This window comes from Stomoxys calcitrans, chromosome 2 (assembly GCF_963082655.1).
Source record: "Stomoxys calcitrans chromosome 2, idStoCalc2.1, whole genome shotgun sequence".
Lineage (NCBI taxonomy): Eukaryota > Metazoa > Arthropoda > Insecta > Diptera > Muscidae > Stomoxys > Stomoxys calcitrans.
The window spans coordinates 102,093,253-102,113,725 of NC_081553.1; the positions used below are offsets into that span (position 1 = coordinate 102,093,253).

At 33.1% G+C, this 20,473-nt stretch overlaps 2 protein-coding genes across 2 annotated transcripts in view; both read left to right on the forward strand.

Moving 5' to 3' along the window:
- Positions 1 to 15,334, forward strand: part of LOC131995250 (rho GTPase-activating protein gacU-like) — a 31,878-nt gene extending 16,544 nt beyond the window's left edge. The window contains exon 2 of the mRNA XM_059363605.1: positions 13,992 to 15,334. Coding sequence (XP_059219588.1) covers positions 13,992 to 15,241 — 1,250 coding nt within the window. The 3' untranslated portion in view covers positions 15,242 to 15,334. The remainder of the gene's footprint in view (positions 1 to 13,991) is intronic.
- Positions 1 to 18,648, forward strand: part of LOC131994724 (homeobox protein 2-like) — a 93,604-nt gene extending 74,956 nt beyond the window's left edge. Inside the window, exons 7-9 of the mRNA XM_059361564.1 lie at positions 13,992 to 14,424; positions 14,602 to 15,226; positions 17,216 to 18,648. Coding sequence (XP_059217547.1) covers positions 13,992 to 14,424; positions 14,602 to 15,226; positions 17,216 to 17,839 — 1,682 coding nt within the window. The 3' untranslated portion in view covers positions 17,840 to 18,648. The remainder of the gene's footprint in view (positions 1 to 13,991; positions 14,425 to 14,601; positions 15,227 to 17,215) is intronic.
- The last annotated feature ends 1,825 nt before the right edge of the window (positions 18,649 to 20,473 follow it).

Here is a 20,473-nt window from a genome sequence, read left to right on the forward strand (position 1 = left end):
AAAAGCTTTATTTATTACCCGATTTCGCTGAAATTTGAAGCAGCGGGTTATTCTAAGCCTCCCGACATCTGACCTAAATATGGATTACATCGAACTATATTTAGATATAGCTGTCATATAGACCCATCTCCCGATAAAATCCACAAAATCTTTATTTTTTATCCGATTTCCCTGAAATTTGAAACAGTGATTACTTTTATGTCTCCCAACATAGAACCCAAATATGGTTAAAATAGGACTGTATTAAGATATAGCTGTCATATAGACCGATCTGCCGATAAGGGGACTGAAGCCCATAAAAGCTTTATTTAGTACCTGATTTCGCTGAAATTTAAAACAGTGAGTATTTTGTGGCCTCCTAACATGCGACTTTAATATGGTTCTGATCGGAATATATTTAGATATAGCTTCCATATAGACCAAAATTTTGTTCTACAAAATTAACCAGTAACTTATATTTACTAGACCACTGAATGTCCGTGCCAAATTTGAGGAAAGGGGCTTTACATATATACCCGAGGTGGTGGATATCCAAAGTTCGGCCCGGCCGAACTTAATGCCTTTTTACTTGTTTAAAATTTTGATAAGAAAAAGGGGACGAACTCACAACTTGGGTATATTGTTGTTACTACCCACCATTAAAATGTGAGAGAACATGTTAGCCACAAGTTGTCTCAATTTAATAATTATTCCTTCCCAACAAAGCCTTCAACAATAAAATTAAATGTTGTCGGTTTGTTTTTTGTCTCTTTCTTTCTTATCTCTGTATACGCTTTCAATCAATATATACATACATATGTAATGGAAATTTGTCAAAAGATCATTTCTTCCCACTTCAGCTCCCCTGAACTAGCGTTGTAGGCAAAACGAAGACAAAGCAAGCAGGAGGCGAACAGTTGTTCTGGTAAAACAAATCTGCATGCACTTTAAAATAATATGTAACGTTGTAAAAAATCGCATGATAGCAATATCTATCCCGTTTAACCTTGCGCTATCAATGCTTGGTTAATTTTCAAATAGAATAACATAAAATCCTTATAATTTTGTTATATGCATTTTTAAAGTGTGCATGCGTGTGTGTGTGTACTAAAATGAACTCTTTGCCCTAATCATCAGGTGACAAAAAAAGCATAAACACATACATACATACGGTTTGTATACATACCAACTATATTTTGAGAAATTTAAATGAGATCATCACAACACAAAAAGAAACACCGCACTACTACTTACATTTTACAACAACAACAAACACTGTCACAACACTGTGGTGTCATTCAGAAGTAGCTGCCTACCAGTGTTGCTCTTCCTCACACTCTTAATATTCTTCTATTGCTCTCCAAATATTTTAAACCATACAGTTAACAAGATCTTTGATCTCCCCTCTCTTGTTCTTTGTTTTTATTTGCAAATAACTTCACTGCATTCTAGCCCAACCCCCTTCTTGTTGTTGCATGCTAAGCCTTGTCGATTCATTTTGACAGTCGTACTTCGTTCGTTGGCCGGTGAGTTTCAATTAGTGCAGTGATTAATTAATTGGGATAATTGGTAAACTTGATAATTTTTGTTAGGAAATTTATATTTTGGAAAATGTGCAAATACAGACAGTGATAGAAAATTTTAATATGGCAAAACAGATTAAATTAAATGAACTTAAAAATTATTTAAGAAAATTAAGGCTTTTTTTCACTGTCCGTTTTTCATAAAAAATGAAAAGAATGTATGTTATAAAAAAATAAATAATAAAACAATAAAAATGAAATAAATGAAATAAAAACAAGTTGTATTTGTACAGATTTGAGCCATACTTAGCACAGTTGTTGGAAGTCATAATAAAACACCTTATGCAAAATTTCAAGAAGTCAAGATCCAAGATCGGTTTATTTGGCAGCTATATTAAAACATGGATCGATATAGCCCATTTACAATCCCAACCGACCTACACTAATAAGAAGTATTTGTGCAAAATTTCAAGCGGCTAGCTTTACTTCAACGAAAGTACGCGTGCTTTCGACAGACAGACGGACGGGCATGGCTAGATCGACTTAAAATGTCATGACGATCAAGAATATATATAAAGGGTGATTTTTTTGAGGTTAGGATTTTCATGCATTAGTATTTGACAGATCACGTGGGATTTCAGACATGGTGTCAAAGAGAAAGATGCTCAGTATGCTTTGACATTTCATCATGAATAGACTTACTAACGAGCAACGCTTGCAAATCATTGAATTTTATTACCAAAATCAGTGTTCGGTTTGAAATGTGTTCATTCACCGTAACGTTGCGTCCAACAGCATCTTTGAAAAAATACGGTCCAATGATTCCACCAGCGTACAAACCACACCAAACAGTGCATTTTTCGGGATGCATGGGCAGTTCTTGAACGGCTTCTGGTTGCTCTTCACTCCAAATGCGGCAATTTTGCTTATTTACGTAGCCATTCAACCAGAAATGAGCCTCATCGCTGAACAAAATTTGTCGATAAAAAAGCGGATTTTCTGCCAACTTTTCTAGGGCCCATTCACTGAAAATGATTTGCAAGCGTTGCTCGTTAGTAAGTCTATTCATGATGAAATGTCAAAGCATACTGAGCATCTTTTTCTTTGACACCATGTCTGAAATCCCACGTGATCTGTCAAATACTAATGCATGAAAATCCTAACCTCAAAAAAATCACCCTTTATGGGGTCTTAGGCGAATATTTCGAGGAGTTACAAACAGAATGACGAAATTGGTATATCCCCATCCTATGGTGGGGGGAAAACAAAATATAGGGTAAGTGTATCAGTTGTTGGCAGTTTAAGGATTTTGCCGTTTTCAATCCATCCTTCTACCCGGTAAAAATGTTCAATTCCATCGAAATTTAGGTTTTTAAAATGCGAAATTTTTCTTCCCGGTAAAAATGTTCAATTCCATCGAAATTTTTCAAAATGCGTTCTTTTTTTGTTTTAGATGTATTAACCAAAATTGAAATTTCTTTTATTAAATTTGTGAAATGTTGAATTTTTTCAAAAATCTTCGGCATAATTTTCCAATGTTCGGCATGACTTGTTCCTAAAGTCGGTAAAGAAAATATTAATTGTTAAAGAAAATTACTGATGCTCATATTTTAATACATTGGAAAAAAAAAAAAAAATCGTTTTAATGCGATGGGTTGAAAGTGACTTTTCAACAGTCGATCGAAAAGGTTCGATTAGGGCAGGGATTAGGGTGAGCAGAGTAATGTAGGGGAAAAGTTTTGAAGAAAAATTTGCAAATATGCCGACAGGATAAATAAATATTAAAAATAATTGGATAAAAGCCAGAGCCAACAGCAATTGGTGTCGCTTTAAATATTTCTATGAATAAAACCAAATCGAATTTTGAAACTAATAAAAACAAATTGAATTAATAGAAATTTTATGAGAAAACATAATTTTTGGTTTTGTGAAATGAGGTAAATAAAAGCTTAGATAAAGAATTGGAAGTTCGCACCTAGACTGGTTGGAGGCGTTATCTAAGAAAATATCGCAATCACAACTGGTGTGACTAGTTTGGTCATTTTAGTGCTCAAAAGTGTATATCTATGTGCCTGTGGTAATATTCAATTTCCTCCTCATTGCATATTTTGCAATAAAGATAGTGAAAATTATGCGCAATTTTCTTGAGATATTTAAAATGGCGGCTCATGCTATGTCACGTTGCATGCTGATGATCCAAATACATACGACATATGTACATATATATCGTGTTATAGTTCATTGAGATTCCTCTAGAGACAATCGGTCAACAAATTGTTTCAGTGATAGAACAGACTCCCATATTCATGGCCTCAAATGTAGTGTCCAGTTTGATTTCAATAGAATGAAAAGTTACCATAGATATACATACGAAAAAGTTTTGTTAATTCCGTAGACTCTTTTGAAATTAAAAATTATGTTATGTTTTCAACTTTTTGTTTAATATTTTTACATACAATAATTAATTTTTTTCAGTATTCTAAAATGCCAAGATTAAAAATTTGCAAAAACTGTATGGTAATTAAAAGAAAACAGCTTTGAAAAGTCAACCCATTTCGCATGAATGTCTACCGCATATTTATGTGCATATATGTGTGTATTCGTCGTGGGTGTGTGTGCTTTAAAATGCACGTGTGATTCGTATTTGACACTTGTACGACACTTCACCCTAATCATCAAATCGCAGACATTATGTGGACATACACACAAACATGTATAAACGTGACACAAAGTAATAATATGACATCATCAATATCATAAAAAAGAAACACAAGATCTATTCTTTGAAATAATTTCAATAAATATTAAGTGCGTTAGTTTAGCGCATAAAAGAAATCGGGTGATTGACAACAACAACAACAGCACAGCCTATTGCGAAACAAAGACAGTTGCTTTCGTGCTGCCCTTGCAATTTCGCGGTCATTCGTTCTATGACTCGGATATAAGATCTTCATTCTCTCCCACTCTCCCCCTTTCTCTTTGGGCAGATTATTACATCGATGTGTTGAGATTTCATAATTGGCCGGCACTCTAGACATTCCACAGTTGTTTTTTAACAGTTAAGCGGAGAAGTTCAATTAATCAGTGATTAAAGTAAAAATAGAATTTTGGTATGGACTCTTGTATTGACATATTGTTGTTTCGTTAGAATAAAGCCGTCTATACAACAGTAGCTTTTTAGCAGCTGAATAGAGAGTTTTGATTTTTGCAGTGATTAAACTTGCACACACAGTGACAGTAAATTTAAATATTGAAACAAGATTTAGAAAACAATTTATAGTGAAATTATTAAATACATTTTTTTTAGTACGTTTCTTTTGCAAGTTTTTTTTTTTTTTTTTTGATAAAATGATTTTTTTAAATTTACGCACATAGTGACAAAAAACCAAATACTGAAAAGATTTTGAAAAGAATCGCTAGTGATATTATTAAATCAAATTAAACAATTTTTTAGTCCTGCTTTGCATGAATTTTTTGATGAGTAAGTCAATATTCCGACAAAATGATTGCAATAAATTTGGGCTACTAGTAGTGTAGTGATTTTAATAAAGTAATTTTGTGACAGTAAACTCATTTTAGTTGTGAAATAGTTGTGTAAAAAAAGTGAAGCTATGATAAATTATTTGGTTATGTTAATGTTAAAGAAGTGTAAAAGCAATGTTGGGCATACTATTGCAAGCTTGTCGTTTCCTAAATTAATGTATTAGTATGTGTTCCAATAAAATAAATAGGAATTTTTTTTTTAAATTCTAAACTTATTGAAGATTTAAATTCCCTCCAAGAGTCTATTTTATTCCATAAAAAATTGTGGCAAAGCATACATGTTTGAACGTGTTTGTTAGCCTTTATATCTATATACGTGCCAAAAAAAAATCAGTTGCATCTTTTCACATTTTTAGGCTGCTAGTGTATTCTTTTATCATAGGAGAAAACACATGTTACTTTTTTGAAACACTTCAATATTTCCTTGATAACATGATACTTTTATGAATAGAGTGAATGTAGTACTTCATAAAATCAGCAAGTTTTTTTGCTGCGAAATCTAAAAAAAGGAATCATGAAAAATTTCATCAAAAGCGAATATAGTACCATTCTTTAATAAATAAAACAAATATTTTTACCATTTATGGGCACATGCATTTCTTATTCTTCGTACTTACTCTCTCTTCTTCGTTATATAGAAAACTTAGATTTGTTAAAAAGGGTTTCCAACTTTCTTAATTTGATGTATTCCAAATAACAAGTCAATTTATTCTTTTTTTTTTCTTTTTGTGTGATACGATTAACTCTTATATTTGTCTCACTCTTAAAGGAATGATTTACACAAACGAACTAACATACGCGTACAACTACACATGCATATTTGCTAAAATGATCGGCATTGATGTAATGGTATAAATACTGTTATATTTCACATTGATGTCCAAAGAAAAATAATGTTTGGATTTAATTTAAAATAGAACTAATTACATATGTATTAATTTTTCCCCAAGAGTTTTTATAAAAGATAATCTTTTGTATACCTAACAATTATCGACTTTTTCATTTAGAATTACGCAAAATACATTCAGTCATTGTTCTAGTATACTTTTAACGTGTTGGTACACCATGTTTGAATGTGCGTATACATATGTGTTTTGCGGAAAAAAGGAAATGTATGATTTTATTTGACACTTGTTTCTTGGTTAATTGTTCCCCCACATCAAAGAGGCATATCTCCCAATTGAAAAAAACAAAAACAAGAGATCTGCCGTCTTGTCAACATGTAATCTAAAAACAAAAACAAATTAAAATTCACCCAGAGAGGTGTGTGCTCAATACTAAAAAATTGATCATTTAAATTATAAATCCACATTCACACAAACACATACCTTAGCGGCAAGTGGAGCCAGCCGCCAAAGAGTTAGACACAATGTCTATTTCTTTCTCTATATCCAACAAAAAACAACAATTACTATTGTCTCTTTCACTCTGATATCAACAAGTTTCATTTGCTCCCATACTCTCTCACTCTGAGCTCCATCAAACAAAATGCATTTGCGAGATGTATATTGTACTCTCTCTCTGCTCACATACATCCAGCACTCTGCTCTGTTGTGCTCTGTAGTTCATTTTTAAATACAAGCATATCATATTGATAAGGTATCAGTCGCGTGTCAACCGTTGAATAGTTCGCAGCAATACGAGCAATCAGCAGTAGAACAGTAGCAGCAGCCGGCATAAAGGCATTAAGGTAAAATATACGTGAACATAACAAGACAAATGATCATAGTATATATGCATTATTTTTAATATGATTTGGAGAAATGTATAGGCCTTTTTCCATGGAATTTATTTTTCAGTTTAGGGAAAAATAATCTTTATGAAAACAAAATGAAGAAAGCCATATCTACTTGGTCAATTGGCAGCGATGTTAAATAAAGAGAAAATACCTAGTCACTTTGTTGCAAATTTTTTTGCGGATTTAGCTTCCAAAACTCAAAATATTTCATACATACATATTACCTATATACTAGCTGTTAACAATAAAAAAGTAAAGGTATTGGTGTAAAGTATTTTCCTTTGGTAATAATTACTAGTGTTCGAACAAAAAAATTCAGCAAAATTCATGATTGTGCATGCATGTTTTTTGTTAAATACTCTTCCCCTCCCTTTCATCATTGTTTATTAGTATCTTTGAGATACAAAAGCAAACTTAACAGGCCCCACTCAAACACACTCTGTTTACCTATAGCTTTCTCAGTTGCGTGCGCTGTTTTGCTCTTGCGCTCTCTCTCTACTCTGTGGACAGAAAAATTTTCTATTGTTGGTTTTATATGAATCATCATACATGTGCTGTGGCGGTTCGCTGCTGTTCTCGTTTTGATACGATGGCCAGCCGCCGGTGTTTATGGTAGCTCTCGTGCCGTCTAGGGCAAATATAATGAATTGTTTGGTGGTTTGTTTATTTAGACATAGGCACTCATAGTTATTTGATAGATTATACATTGAATTTTGTTGTTATTGTTGTCTTTTAAAGAAATCTAAATACATAGGTATTTTTGCATTGTTTTTTTTTTTTTTTTTTTGAGAAATATGGATTTGCTAATAATTTAAAGTTACTTATGAATTTATTAAACAATTATAAAGGTTATCTTGTACTTTTTCTTTTTAAATTGTCTGCTGGCTCGTTTACCTTTTTCCAAATTCCTATCTGAGAGTTGTTTAGTTTACATTTTTTGGCTTACCTAGGTTTAATATCATTTTCCTGTTTGGAATTTCTTTAAATAATGACTTTTTTTTATTGATTTAATATATTTATATTTTTGATTGTATCAAGCTCCAATTTGCATTGTTAAGATGCGAATGAATTTCACAATGATTTCTTGGCTTTCATTGTTTTTGTTTTTTATGTATACATTTTATTTACAGCCTTAAAGTATGCTTTATTTTTTCTTCTTTTCAAGTTAAGTTAAGTTAAGTTTATATTTATTGAGTCTTTTTTTAAACATTGAAGTAGAATTAGAAACATAATAAAGAAAACTTATGACTATAATGTATTATCGCAATAACATATTAGGTAGTTTCAGCACCTGGCTTTAGCATAAAAGGTAAAATGTAATATGGATACATGAAATTAGAATTATTGACGTCCTTGCTCCCGAGACTACTACATTAAATAGAAAAATCTTAATCTAGGGTTTGAACTTAAAGCTACAAATAATAAAATAAGCAAAAAATAATAACAATTATAACTAAAACAAAAAAAAAAAAAAAAAAAAACAAGGAAAAGTAGGTTAAGATGTAGCTACCCACGGTGAGTGCCGGCTAGTGCCTTTTCGTAAAAAGCGATAGTACCCGATTCAGGTTCATTTATATATCCCAAGGGAGATAAATACTGAGCATTATACCAACCAATGTTCGCTTGACTATTCATAGCGTCAATCATATGAGAATTCTCATGAAGCCCTAATCTTAAATTGAATTTCTCCAAAAGATCACACACATAGGAAGAAAGCCGCTTCAACTTGGAATTCAAATAAATGAAATTATTTGAATATCTTCTGTTAATGCGCTTAAAATTCTTCCCAATGCAAAGTCTCAAAATTTTCCGCTCAAAAATCTCAAGTTCTTTCATAACAATGGGGGATATACTGAACCAAACTGGGAAACCATATAAGATAACAGGCCTAATACAAGTCTTGTACAATAAAAGTTTCGTATTTACAGGCAAAGATTTGTATCCAAGAATTTTTTGAAACGATGCGAATATTCCCTGGGCCTTATTACGGACCTTCCGCGCGTGTACGTTGAATTTAAAAAGTTTGTTAAACTCTACACCCAAATATTTAACTTTCTCTTTAAATGGAATTTCAATGCCATTTAAAAATAGCTTCAAGGATTTACTCTCAGGTACAACAAAGCGCTTGCATTTTCCCGATGCATTTCTTATGCAAATGGCTTCGCATTTTGAAGTATTTATCTTTATACCCCATTTATCATAAAAATTTTTAACCTCATGGAGGTATTGCGAGACTTGGACCAAAGCACATACTGGCGATTCATTGTGAGAGTATAAAAGGGAATCATCCGCATACAAAATACCCGAGGAATGTTCGGAGTTGTGGGGAAAATCACTCATAAAAATGTTATATAAATGTGGAGCTAAAACCGATCCTTGCGGGACACCACAATTAACATTTGAAAATTCCGACAACTGATTTTTGAAGAGTACGCCAAATTGTCTATTCGTAAAAAAACTTTTGAAAAGCTTTATAATCGGAGGACTAAATCCTATCCTTAACATTTTAGTTAATATACCATAGTGGGAAGCATGATCAAAAGCCTTTTCAACGTCAAGAAAAACTGCAACAGTACATTTCTTTGCTCTTAAATTCAATACAATATCATTTGTGAACTTTGTCATAGCATCAACTGTAGAATGCCCTTTTTGGAAACCAAATTGTGAGTTTGGAATATATGGTAAAGTGATTCCTTTATCCATTTTAGTACGGACAATCATTTCAAAAAGTTTACCCAGATTTGACAATAAAGATATAGGTCGCAAGTTAGAAATCTCATTACTATTGGCTTTTTTCTTAATTGGAATTATCTTTGAGGTTTTCCATGAATCTGGAAAATATCCGTTGGAGATACAGTTATTAAATATGATAACTAAATATTCAAATGCTTTAGTTGAAAGTTTTCGAATAATAAAATTAGAAATAGTATCAATGCCAGACGATTTCTTATTCTTTAAATATGAGGAAATATCAAGAATTTCACCCAAAGTTGTAAGATTTTCCAACCTGTCTTGATTTTTTGCATCTGAATCAATTGAAAATGAATAGCAGTGTTGAGGAACATTTGCAATGAAGTCATTCACAAAATCTTCCCTTACAGACGAAAGATGAACAGAGTTATTATAAATATTAGAAAAATACGATTTCAAATGGGAAAGGCATTCCGACTCATTTGTTATTATCGCACCATCAATTGATAATTTATCCAAAGGTAGAGATTTTCGATGCCCAATAATCTTGAAAACGTCCCGATGTGCTATTGGCCCCGGCTTAATTCCTCTAAGTTTATCTCTAAAAATAGAAATCTGCTCTAGTTCAACCTGCCTCTTAATAATAACACTCAATAATTGGATTTGCTTGGATAAAATGCGATACTCTGGACTGAATCTGTTACTGGACACGCGATATAGCCTCTTAAGTTCTTTTTGCCAATTATATTTAATTCTATATAAATTCTTAATTCTATCAGATATCAAGAATTTTCTGTTACCCAATTCAATTTGCTTAGAATGAAGTTCTGAGACAGAACTCACAACAGAAGCAAACTCTTCAATGTACTGATCAATTTCATTGTTACTCAAATTTCTATTTGAAGGGGGATAATTACTTAAAATACCCTGAGTTATATCGTGCTTGAAATCATCCCAATTTGTGCTTTCGTAGCTTGTAAATGTAGGAGGAGGCTGCAAAACAATTTCGAAGCTAGGAAGAATGACGTTAAGTTTGAGAGGGTAGTGATCTGAAAAACTGGGTAAACATGAGGTCGAACAAACAGGATTTGGCAGGTCAGATGTGTTAGAACAAAAGAGAAAATGATCCAAGTAAGATGAACCATTTGGAAACGTTGGACAGGATGAAGATATTCTGGTAAAAAAGTGGGAATTTACTTGAAGGAAGTCATAAAAACAGTTTCCATTTGAATTATTCATAGAATCACCCCATGAAATATGTCTAGCATTGAAATCACCACCTATAAATGTGAAATCAAATCCCCCAGAATAATTACCTAAAGAAGACAGAGAACTTAAAATTTGCGATTGGCTTGAATTGCCAGGAATATAAACTGAGCCTAACAAAATTTTCCTAAGAACGCCATTAATAGAAACATCAATAGAAATAAATAAATTAGGGAAGAGAAACCCTAAGATGACTTCTTTTCTGAATTTAAAATGTTTCTTAAGTAGTATGGCCACACCTTGTGCGCTGTTATCCCTTAGAAAGTGACAGCCTTCAAAACTAATATTACCTCCAGCTCTCAAATGAGTTTCCTGAAGGAAAGCAATGTCAATATCAAACTTTTTCATTAAACTGTGTAATTCAAATCTACGGCCATATTCAATGAGTGACCTGACATTAAATGTAATAAGATCCAGAACATTATGGACCATAGACTTGGTTTACTTCGCGTAAGAGGCCTATACATCGCTGTATCGCCTCTTCCTTTGAAATGGTTTGAAACTCCCTTATAAAATTGGCAATTTTGTCTTCCAGCGAAATCACTTTAGGAGGGCAAAGTTCTTTAGCAATTTTCAAAAATTCTTCAATGATTTTCGGTTTCGTTGAGGGTTGAGTGTAACTAGAAGTACCGTTACGGGACGCATCGGAATAAGATACATTCGGTTGAGTAAAAGAGTTTAAAGCACTAAAAACATTGTTTTTTGCCTTCTCTTTTCTCTCTAGGGCAACTGATCTAGCTCTCTTCTTAAGCTCAACATATTTTTTATACTCAGGGCAACCTCTAAAACTCGAGGGATGGCCGCTATTTCCACAATTGATGCAAAATGGTAAATTTCCATCGTCCTGCACAAATTTACACTCACCTTGTGCATGGTTTTGACCGCACTTTACGCACGCAAAATCCCTGTTGCAATTTTGGGACATATGCCCCCATTGTTGGCATCTCCAACATTGAACATCCCTCATATTTTTTTCGGTAATTCCCAAGACACCCTCTGATGCAAAATATATCTTTGCGCCTTCAACTCAGATACGGATTTACCAGGATGCAGTGCTAGCAAAAAAAGACCTGTGTCAATATTGTTTTTCTTGGAGTATGAAGTGGAAAATTTAGAGACACTATGCACTGTATCAGGGACTAACATATCTATTTCCGACTTAATATCCTCTATTGCTGTGTCAAACAAAAGGCCACGCAAAACAATGGTTTGTCGTTTTAACTCCCTTGGTGTATAAGAGTATGAATCTAATTTCTTTTCACGTAGAAGGCACATTAGCTCAGTGTGTATTTTTGGGTCTTGCAAATAAAGTTTACTCTTGTGTCTGCTCTTGTTGATAATCTTAAATACAATTTGCCTAGCCTTTAAGTCTTTAATTAAATTATTCATATCAACACCAAAAAGAAAAATAGGAGGGCAGAAAGACTTCCTGTTTCCAACAGAATTTTCTACAACTAAAGCCTCTTGTGCTGGAATTTTCTTATGATAAGTGTTGTTAGTTTTAATATCTAAATCTCCTAATATTGCAAATCTATTGGAAGAATCCTGCGATTGGCCAGATGTATTATTTGAAACGCTAAGAACAGAATTGCTTAAATCTATCTTACGCAAGTTAGTATCACCAGATATTTTCCGTTTCTTTTGCACCATTTGAAAACCTTCTTTGTCAGAGGGGGTAAACTCGTTGTGATCCATATTGCTCTCAATGTTGGATGGTAAAGGTCTTGATGTATTGACTTGTGTTGAATTTGTTTTTGTCAATTTTTTAATGTCAATTGAAGGCAATTTTTCAACATTCATTACCAAATTAGCAGACATTCCTTTATTGCATTTAGAGGATGATGATGCAGACGTCGAAGGAGTAATGTCTTGATCCAAACATCCAGAATTTTGCGAGCCATATCCATGTCCATGTCCACTAAAGCAGGCTTCATGCAAAATTTTTCCAATGGCTGACTTACAATTGCTTTTATGGCTGTTTTTATCAGGGGGTATATTCTCGGCAGGATCGCAAACGTCCATGCCTAGTTGGTCCAAATTCATTTCCAAAATTCAAAATCCACAAATTTAAATTTTTATTTGAAAGAAAATTCAATTTTTAGTTTTAATATTTTTTTATTTATTATTTGTGTCAAGGAAACACGTCTGCTCTGTTTGAATATTTCAATTCGAAAATATGGATTTGCTAATAATTTAAAGTTACTTATGAATTTATTAAACAATTATAAAGGTTATCTTGTACTTTTTCTTTTTAAATTGTCTGCTGGCTCGTTTACCTTTTTCCAAATTCCTATCTGAGAGTTGTTTAGTTTACATTTTTTGGCTTACCTAGGTTTAATATCATTTTCCTGTTTGGAATTTCTTTAAATAATGACTTTTTTTTATTGATTTAATATATTTATATTTTTGATTGTATCAAGCTCCAATTTGCATTGTTAAGATGCGAATGAATTTCACAATGATTTCTTGGCTTTCATTGTTTTTGTTTTTTATGTATACATTTTATTTACAGCCTTAAAGTATGCTTTATTTTTTCTTCTTTTCAAATTCCTTAAGAGGAAGCACACAATGGGATAGCAAACTGTATTTTGACAAAAAACAAAACAAATTAGAAAAGCAAAAAAAAAAAATGATTTTAGTAGTTATAGTATAGGACAACAGTATACAGTATATTTTCTCAAAGAATTGAAAATATGAATGAGATAATTAACAAAAATTAGCTAATTTTTAACAATTAATCCAAAGCATTAAAGTTTGAAGTTGCCAATGTTGATGTTGATGACAACTTCAGTGGACTGCAAAATGGCGCCAGAGTTGGCTAACCCTAATAGACAAGAATGGGAATAGTTTCCTTTTCCATTCTCCCTATCTCTAACAAAAATGTCTGGTTTGAAAAAATTCCAGTTATTATCTCTTGTTGTTGTTCAGGGAATGTTGTTGGCCTCAATAAATAATTAGAATAAAATGTTAGCAATTACCCATTTACCTATTAAAATGTTTAAAACCTAAACTCATTTAAGTTCCCAAACATATATACGCAGTCATTGCACTTTACTGGACTTGTACAAACGATACTTCCCCACTTCACTGGCCCTTGGGCATGACATATGTACCTAAATCTATTACGCATACGTGTTTATTACTTACAAAAAATAAAAGAAATTAAACTAATTTACAATATTTCAAACTTTACTAATCTTGGTTATGTTCTTCTTTTCCCCTGTTTGATTGTTTTTACCCAAAAAAAACAGAGTACTTGCAGCAAGCCGCAATATCGACTTTGTCAGCAACAACTTCAAGCACTTCAGTTACAACATCAAATATTAATAACAGCAATAGCAATACCACCAACAACAACAACAATAGCACTATTAATTACAACAACCGCTATAACAGAATTACTAGTGACAGTGGTAAAGAAAGCAGCAGTAGCAGTAACACTGAAGTGAATCATCTTTGCTTGGATACCTTTGAAAATTTTGAATTCGATATTGAACTGTTGACGGAAAATAAAAGCAAAGACCAGGACAAGGCATCAACTGGGCAATTGTTACAGAAACAATTGTCAGCAGATGATAAACATCATCTAAATCAATCTACAACAACAAATCTACTTGATCATCTTATTCCCTACGATATTGAAGAAGGAACGGATACGGATACCGAAAAGCAAAAGCAGCAATTGCAAATGATGCTGGATGAAATATTATTTGGCAACACAGAACAACAAAGTTGCTCTAACAACAACAACAACAACAACCCTCTTAATAATAATAACAACAACTGTGCTACCCTTAACCCCAACACCAACTCCACTGCAATGGATTTTAATAACGATAATTTCTTTGGTGACTGCAATAGCGATGACATCTTTAATTTTCCACCCACCAGCCAAAACTTAAACGATGATAATTTATTTTCTGATGATTTCGCTAGCATTAATTCAAGCATTGAAGACGCTGTGGATATTAACCATATGGATAATGCTGGTATACCTCTAATGGATTTTGATCTGTCACAGTGTAGCTATTCCAACAACTACATGCATTCGCAATCGCCTGATGTCATGTTCCCATGCGGTTCACAGGCAATGGCAAAGCCTCAAACATTGGCAGCAGCTCTTTCGCAAGAAATTTTGGAAGCTGAGCCCCATGTAGCCCCAGATTTAATTCATGCATCCACCTATTCCAATTGTGGTGTTGGCGATGATAATGACAATAACAATGCACTATCAATTCCGATTCAAGTTGATTTTATAGATGGCCATGATAACTTGCATGAAGAGACCGCAACATGCAGTGAGACTTCAACTTCAACCTTGCAGCCTATGGGTGGTGGATGTGAGTCGCCAAAGTTGTTTAATCCCTCGAAGAGTGAACGCATGCAGGAGAAACGTTCTAAACTACATTTGGACACCAAACGTCGCAGACGGATGGACGAGATCTCACCGATGGATACTCCAGGAATTGTAAATATGTTAGATGAGGTAAAAAATATATAAAATTTAAGAGACCCAAGTTATTAATTCCAATAATCCTTGACCTATCCCTATTCCCATGTTGGATTTTGACCAAATATCATATCATAAACCCAGATCAAATATCATAAAAAAGGATTAAATTACAAATTTTTTTTTTTCTAAAAAAAAAAACATGAAAACCAAAAAGTTTAAAAAAGTTAGAATTTAACATTTCTCTTACATTTCATTCAAATGGCATGCTTCTACCATTGCACGTCGCGCTAATTAGTGAGTAGGTGGAAGCATGTAATCTTTTGGAGCCATAGCAATCTGATGAGGCCCTGGCAGGGCCGAAATCGCGATCATTGCTGAGACTCTTTAATTTTTTTTTTTGATTTGAAATAGAAGCAAGAAAAATTATATTGGTTTAGACTGGTTAAACCAACAACAAAATAAATAAAAAACTTATTTAAAAAATACTATTTGGTTTATATAAACATTTTATATATTAAAGTTGGGTTAAAGGGCACGCAACTAGCAACCTTGATTGCGAGCCCCTTCACTCGGAGGGCTTAGGTTCTTATGTATGTTTAAGTTTTTACCGTAAAACAAAGAAATTGGAAAAAAATAATTAAAAGCAATATAAATTAACAAATAATTAAAGAAATACAAATTTATATTTTTATATTTATTACAAAAAGTTTTTACCCTTAAAAGAACCCTGTAAAAATTTTATTAAAAAAAAAAACAAGTAAAAGCGTGCAAAGTTCGATCGGGTCGAATCTTATATACCCTCCACCAAGGATCGCATTTGTCGAGTTCTTTTCCCGATGTCTCTTTTTAGCCAAACAAAGGAAAGAAAATGATAAAAGAAAAGAATTGCTTTGCAATTGGAGCTATTTCAAGTTATGGTGAGAATCGGACCATAATGGAATAAATGTTGTAGACTACTGTAGAAGTAATTGTGAAAAACTTCACCCAAATCCAATAAGGATTTCGCCCTTTAGGGGTTAAAAAAGTAATATAGGGACATCGTTTTATAGGGGAGCTGTATTAGGTTATAGACCGTATTTGACACATATGAGAGAAGTCGTTGTACAAAATTTCAGCCAAATCAGATACTAATTACGCCCTATAGAGTCTCAAGAAGTCAAGGTCCCAGATCGGTTTATATGGCAGCAATATAAGGTTATGGACCGATTTGAACCATACTTTGCACAGTTATTGCAAGTCATAGCGAAACACTTCGTGGAAAATTTTAGCGAAATCGGATAGGATTTGCGTACTCTAAAGGCTCAAGAAGTCAAAACCCCAGATCGGATTATATCAGGTTATGGATGTGGTCCATTTATTTGTGCAAAATTTCAAGCGACCAGCTTTATTCTTTCGAAAATTTCAGACAGAAGGACTGACAGACTATATATACTTTATGGGGTCTGAGACGATCAATTCGAGGAGTTACAAAGCGAATGACGAAATTATAAAATAATGAAAAATTCTATTTATTGGGTTGCCCAAAAAGTAATTGCGGATTTTTTAAAAGAAAGCAAATTCATTTTTAATAAAACTTAGAATGAACTTTAATCAAATATACTTTTTTACACTTTTTTTCTAAAGCAAGCTAAAAGTAACAGTTGATAACTGACAGAAGAAAGAATGCAATGACAGAGTCACAAGCTGTGAAATAATTTGTCAACGCCGGCTATATGAATAATCCGCAATTACTTTTTGGGCAACCCAATAATTATGTTTTTCTAAAAATTTACCGAAAAAATTAACATCCCTATACACAAAACTTAAGAAAGGCTTTATAGCAGGAATGGAAATCTGTCAAAAACGCCTACTTTAAGTTATAAGAATGTGGGCATAAGAATTTATTGTTATTAAATCTGTTATTGTTTAAGCAAAGGGATCAGTTTTTAAGACCCATGACATTAAATCTTTACCTATAAGGCAGCAAACCTAGCAAACCTTTCTCACTAATTCTCTATTTTTTTGTTTTCTTTTACTTTTTAGATGACTGGCGATAAACACTCGGGTGAAAAATCAGTAGATTTTTTCCAACAGCTAATGTCTAGCTCTCCTTCGAACGAGGCCAAAGCAGAAATCAAATTTGAAATAGATGAGGTATCATTGGAAAATGTTAATGTGGATGGTGGTGAATCCAATTCGATAATCATAAAATCTGAAGCCGATCATAGCAATTTCTCCGATGATATTTCTTCCTCCTGCACAACATACAGCTGTAACTCCAACTCAAATCAAACCAACTTTACCAACATTTTGAATGCTTCATCACCCTGCTCGCCTACTTCCTCCTCCTGCGCCTCGACCAGCACCAATAGAAAACGAGGTCGTGGACGCCCCGCCAAATTACATAGTGATATGCCCGATTTATCACAAATCGCCCATTTGTCCGAAACCGAACAAAAGAAGGTTTTGGAGAGAGCAAAGAATAATGAGGCCAGCCGCAAATCTCGTTTGAAGAACAAACAGCGTGACATTGAAATGGAATGGGAGGAACTTGGGCTCTCAGAGCAGAACAGAAAACTTGAGGAGGAATATCAAAGTATAGAACATATGAGAATGAAATTTCAACGTGCCCTTAAACGTGGGCATCTCAGATTCTCACCATATTAAAAAAAAAAAAAAACACAATAAAAACATATTCTCAAGAATACGCATCTACCTGATTCGCAACTAGGCCTCATTTATGCTGGTGTCGCGGTAGCCATAACAAACATAGTTTCTTAGTTGTTGTTAGTTTTATTTCTATTATTAATATAACTACTTAAAGTACTTTATCATACCTATACATACTAGAATATAAAACCCCTATAAGGGATAATTACCATCATATATTGCTAGTGTTTAAGAAGAATTTTTTAATTATCATCACTTGATATAAAACTCTATTAAAATTTTATTCCTTTTTTTGCAAATTGTATGTTAAAATATTTTATAAAAATACAAACATATTACGTTTCTCAATACAAACACTTGTGTTTTGTTTATTCTTCTTAATTATATTTTTTCTTCCACAATTTTATGGTATATTATTGAGATTGTCAATATACATATATATATATATATATTTTTTTTTATTACAATGGGTTTGGATTTATTATACAAAAAAAAAACACACACACACACAAAATAAACAATATATGTAATTTTTAATTTTTAATATAATTTATTCATCATGCGAAAATCTATCGCAACCCCCCCCCCCCCCCCCAAAAAAAAAAAAATATACAAAAAAAAATAAATAAAAGTATGAAACATACATTTATGAATATATATATATATACTAATAAAATTGTATCTATTCTAGAAAAACATTGTAAACAAACATTAATGAAGAAAATCAGAAAAAGGAAAAAAAAGAACAAAATAAAAGAAACCATTGTTGATTAGCAACAGATTGTGTTTATAACACAAGATTTCAATAGACAAATTGTTTCATTTACAAAAAAAGGGGGGACGCGGGGATGCTAATTTTTATATGTTGGTACTTTTTTTGATTTATCACAAGTACCACGGTACCCGAGTCATTTAATGCGACAATAACCATATTTTATTGGGTTGCCCAAAAAGTAATTGCGGATTTTTCATATAGTCGGCGTTGACAAATTTTTTCACATCTTGAGACTCTGTAATTTCATTCTTTCTTCTGTCAGTTATCAGCTGTTACTTTTAGCTAGCTTTAGAAAAAAAGTGTAAAAAAATGTATATTTGATTAAAGTTCATTCTAAGTTCTATTAAAAATGCATTTACTTTCTTTTAAAAAATCCGCAATTACTTTTTGGGCAACCCAATATATACAGCCCAATTCTGAAAACTCCCTGGGAATAAACTCTCAGGGAATTAATTTATTTTCTTCCTCGAATAAAATCCTCCTATTCTAATTGAATACATTGGGGAGAAACATTGGGGAGAAGGAATTTCGAACTTTTGAAAACAGCTGTTTTATTTTGCCTAAGCATTTCCCTTTTATTTTTTGGAAAAAAGAACATAAAATGGAAAAAGAAACAGAACATAAAAAAGTTATAAAGGTTAATAAAAAAAGAAGGTTAACAAACTTGTTTAGTGTTGCTTTTGTAATGTTTCTTTTAATTGTTGTTGTTGTTGTTGAAGCAGTGTGTTATACACTGAGTGTCAATCCAATGCGTACAGTTGGCTGCCATGGGATTGTTTATTTTTTGTATTTTATTAGTGCACAATTATGGCCTACAGCTTGTCACCATATTTCGGTGTTGTTCCAACAATCGTTGGCTAAATTAGATGCTTCCAGAGTGTTCTGGTAGACAGATAAATAGATTAATTGTGTCGTGTACACAGCAGTCTGCCATCCGACTCACTTAGACGTTTTCGTCCATTGTGATACCACAGGAACAGAAGAAGGAAGATGCCTTCTAGTTCCTACTGTTGAACCATCCAAATCGCTTTAAAATGCCCAACAACTTGCGAATGTTCACATCCGCTAAATCAGACAGGTTCTCAAAGAAATGAGAACCTAAAGTCTGCTTAAGAATTCCCTGGCAACTTGCCAAAACAGTGGTGAAAAACATATGATCAACTATGAACACTCTTTGCTCTATAGCTCTCTCTCTCTCTTTCTCTCTACATCTTTCTTCGGGTTGGCCTTGCTATTCAAATAAATAATAATCCCACAATAGATGGCACTGAATTTTCTGTTAGTGATGCTCGCTGTTGATTCCCATCACATTGTCAACATATGTATACTAATCTAGCCATTCCATTTGTAACACCTCAAAATATTGATCTATGATCCCATAATTCGACATTCTGAGTCGATTTAGTCATGTCCGTCCGTCTGTCGAAACCACGATAGCGGTCGAACGCATAAAGCTAGCCGCTTGAAATTTGGAACAGATACTTACAATTGATGTAGGTCGTTGGGGCTTGCAAATGGGCCATATCGGTTCAGATTTAGATATTGCTCCCATATAAACCGATCTCTCGATTTGACTTCTTAAGCCAATGGGAGCCGCAATTTTAGTCTGATTCGGCTAAAATTTTGCAGAGAGTGTTCTGTTATAACTTCCAAAAACTGCGTCAAGAACGGTCTAAATCAGTCTTTAACCTGATATAACTCCCACATAAACCGATCTCCCGATTTGACTTCTTGAACCCCTGAAAGCTAAAATTTTGCACATAATGTTCTGTTATGACTTCCAACGTCAGATAAGGTCCAAATCGGTCTGTAACCTGATATAGCTCCCATATAAACTCATCTCCAGATATGACTTC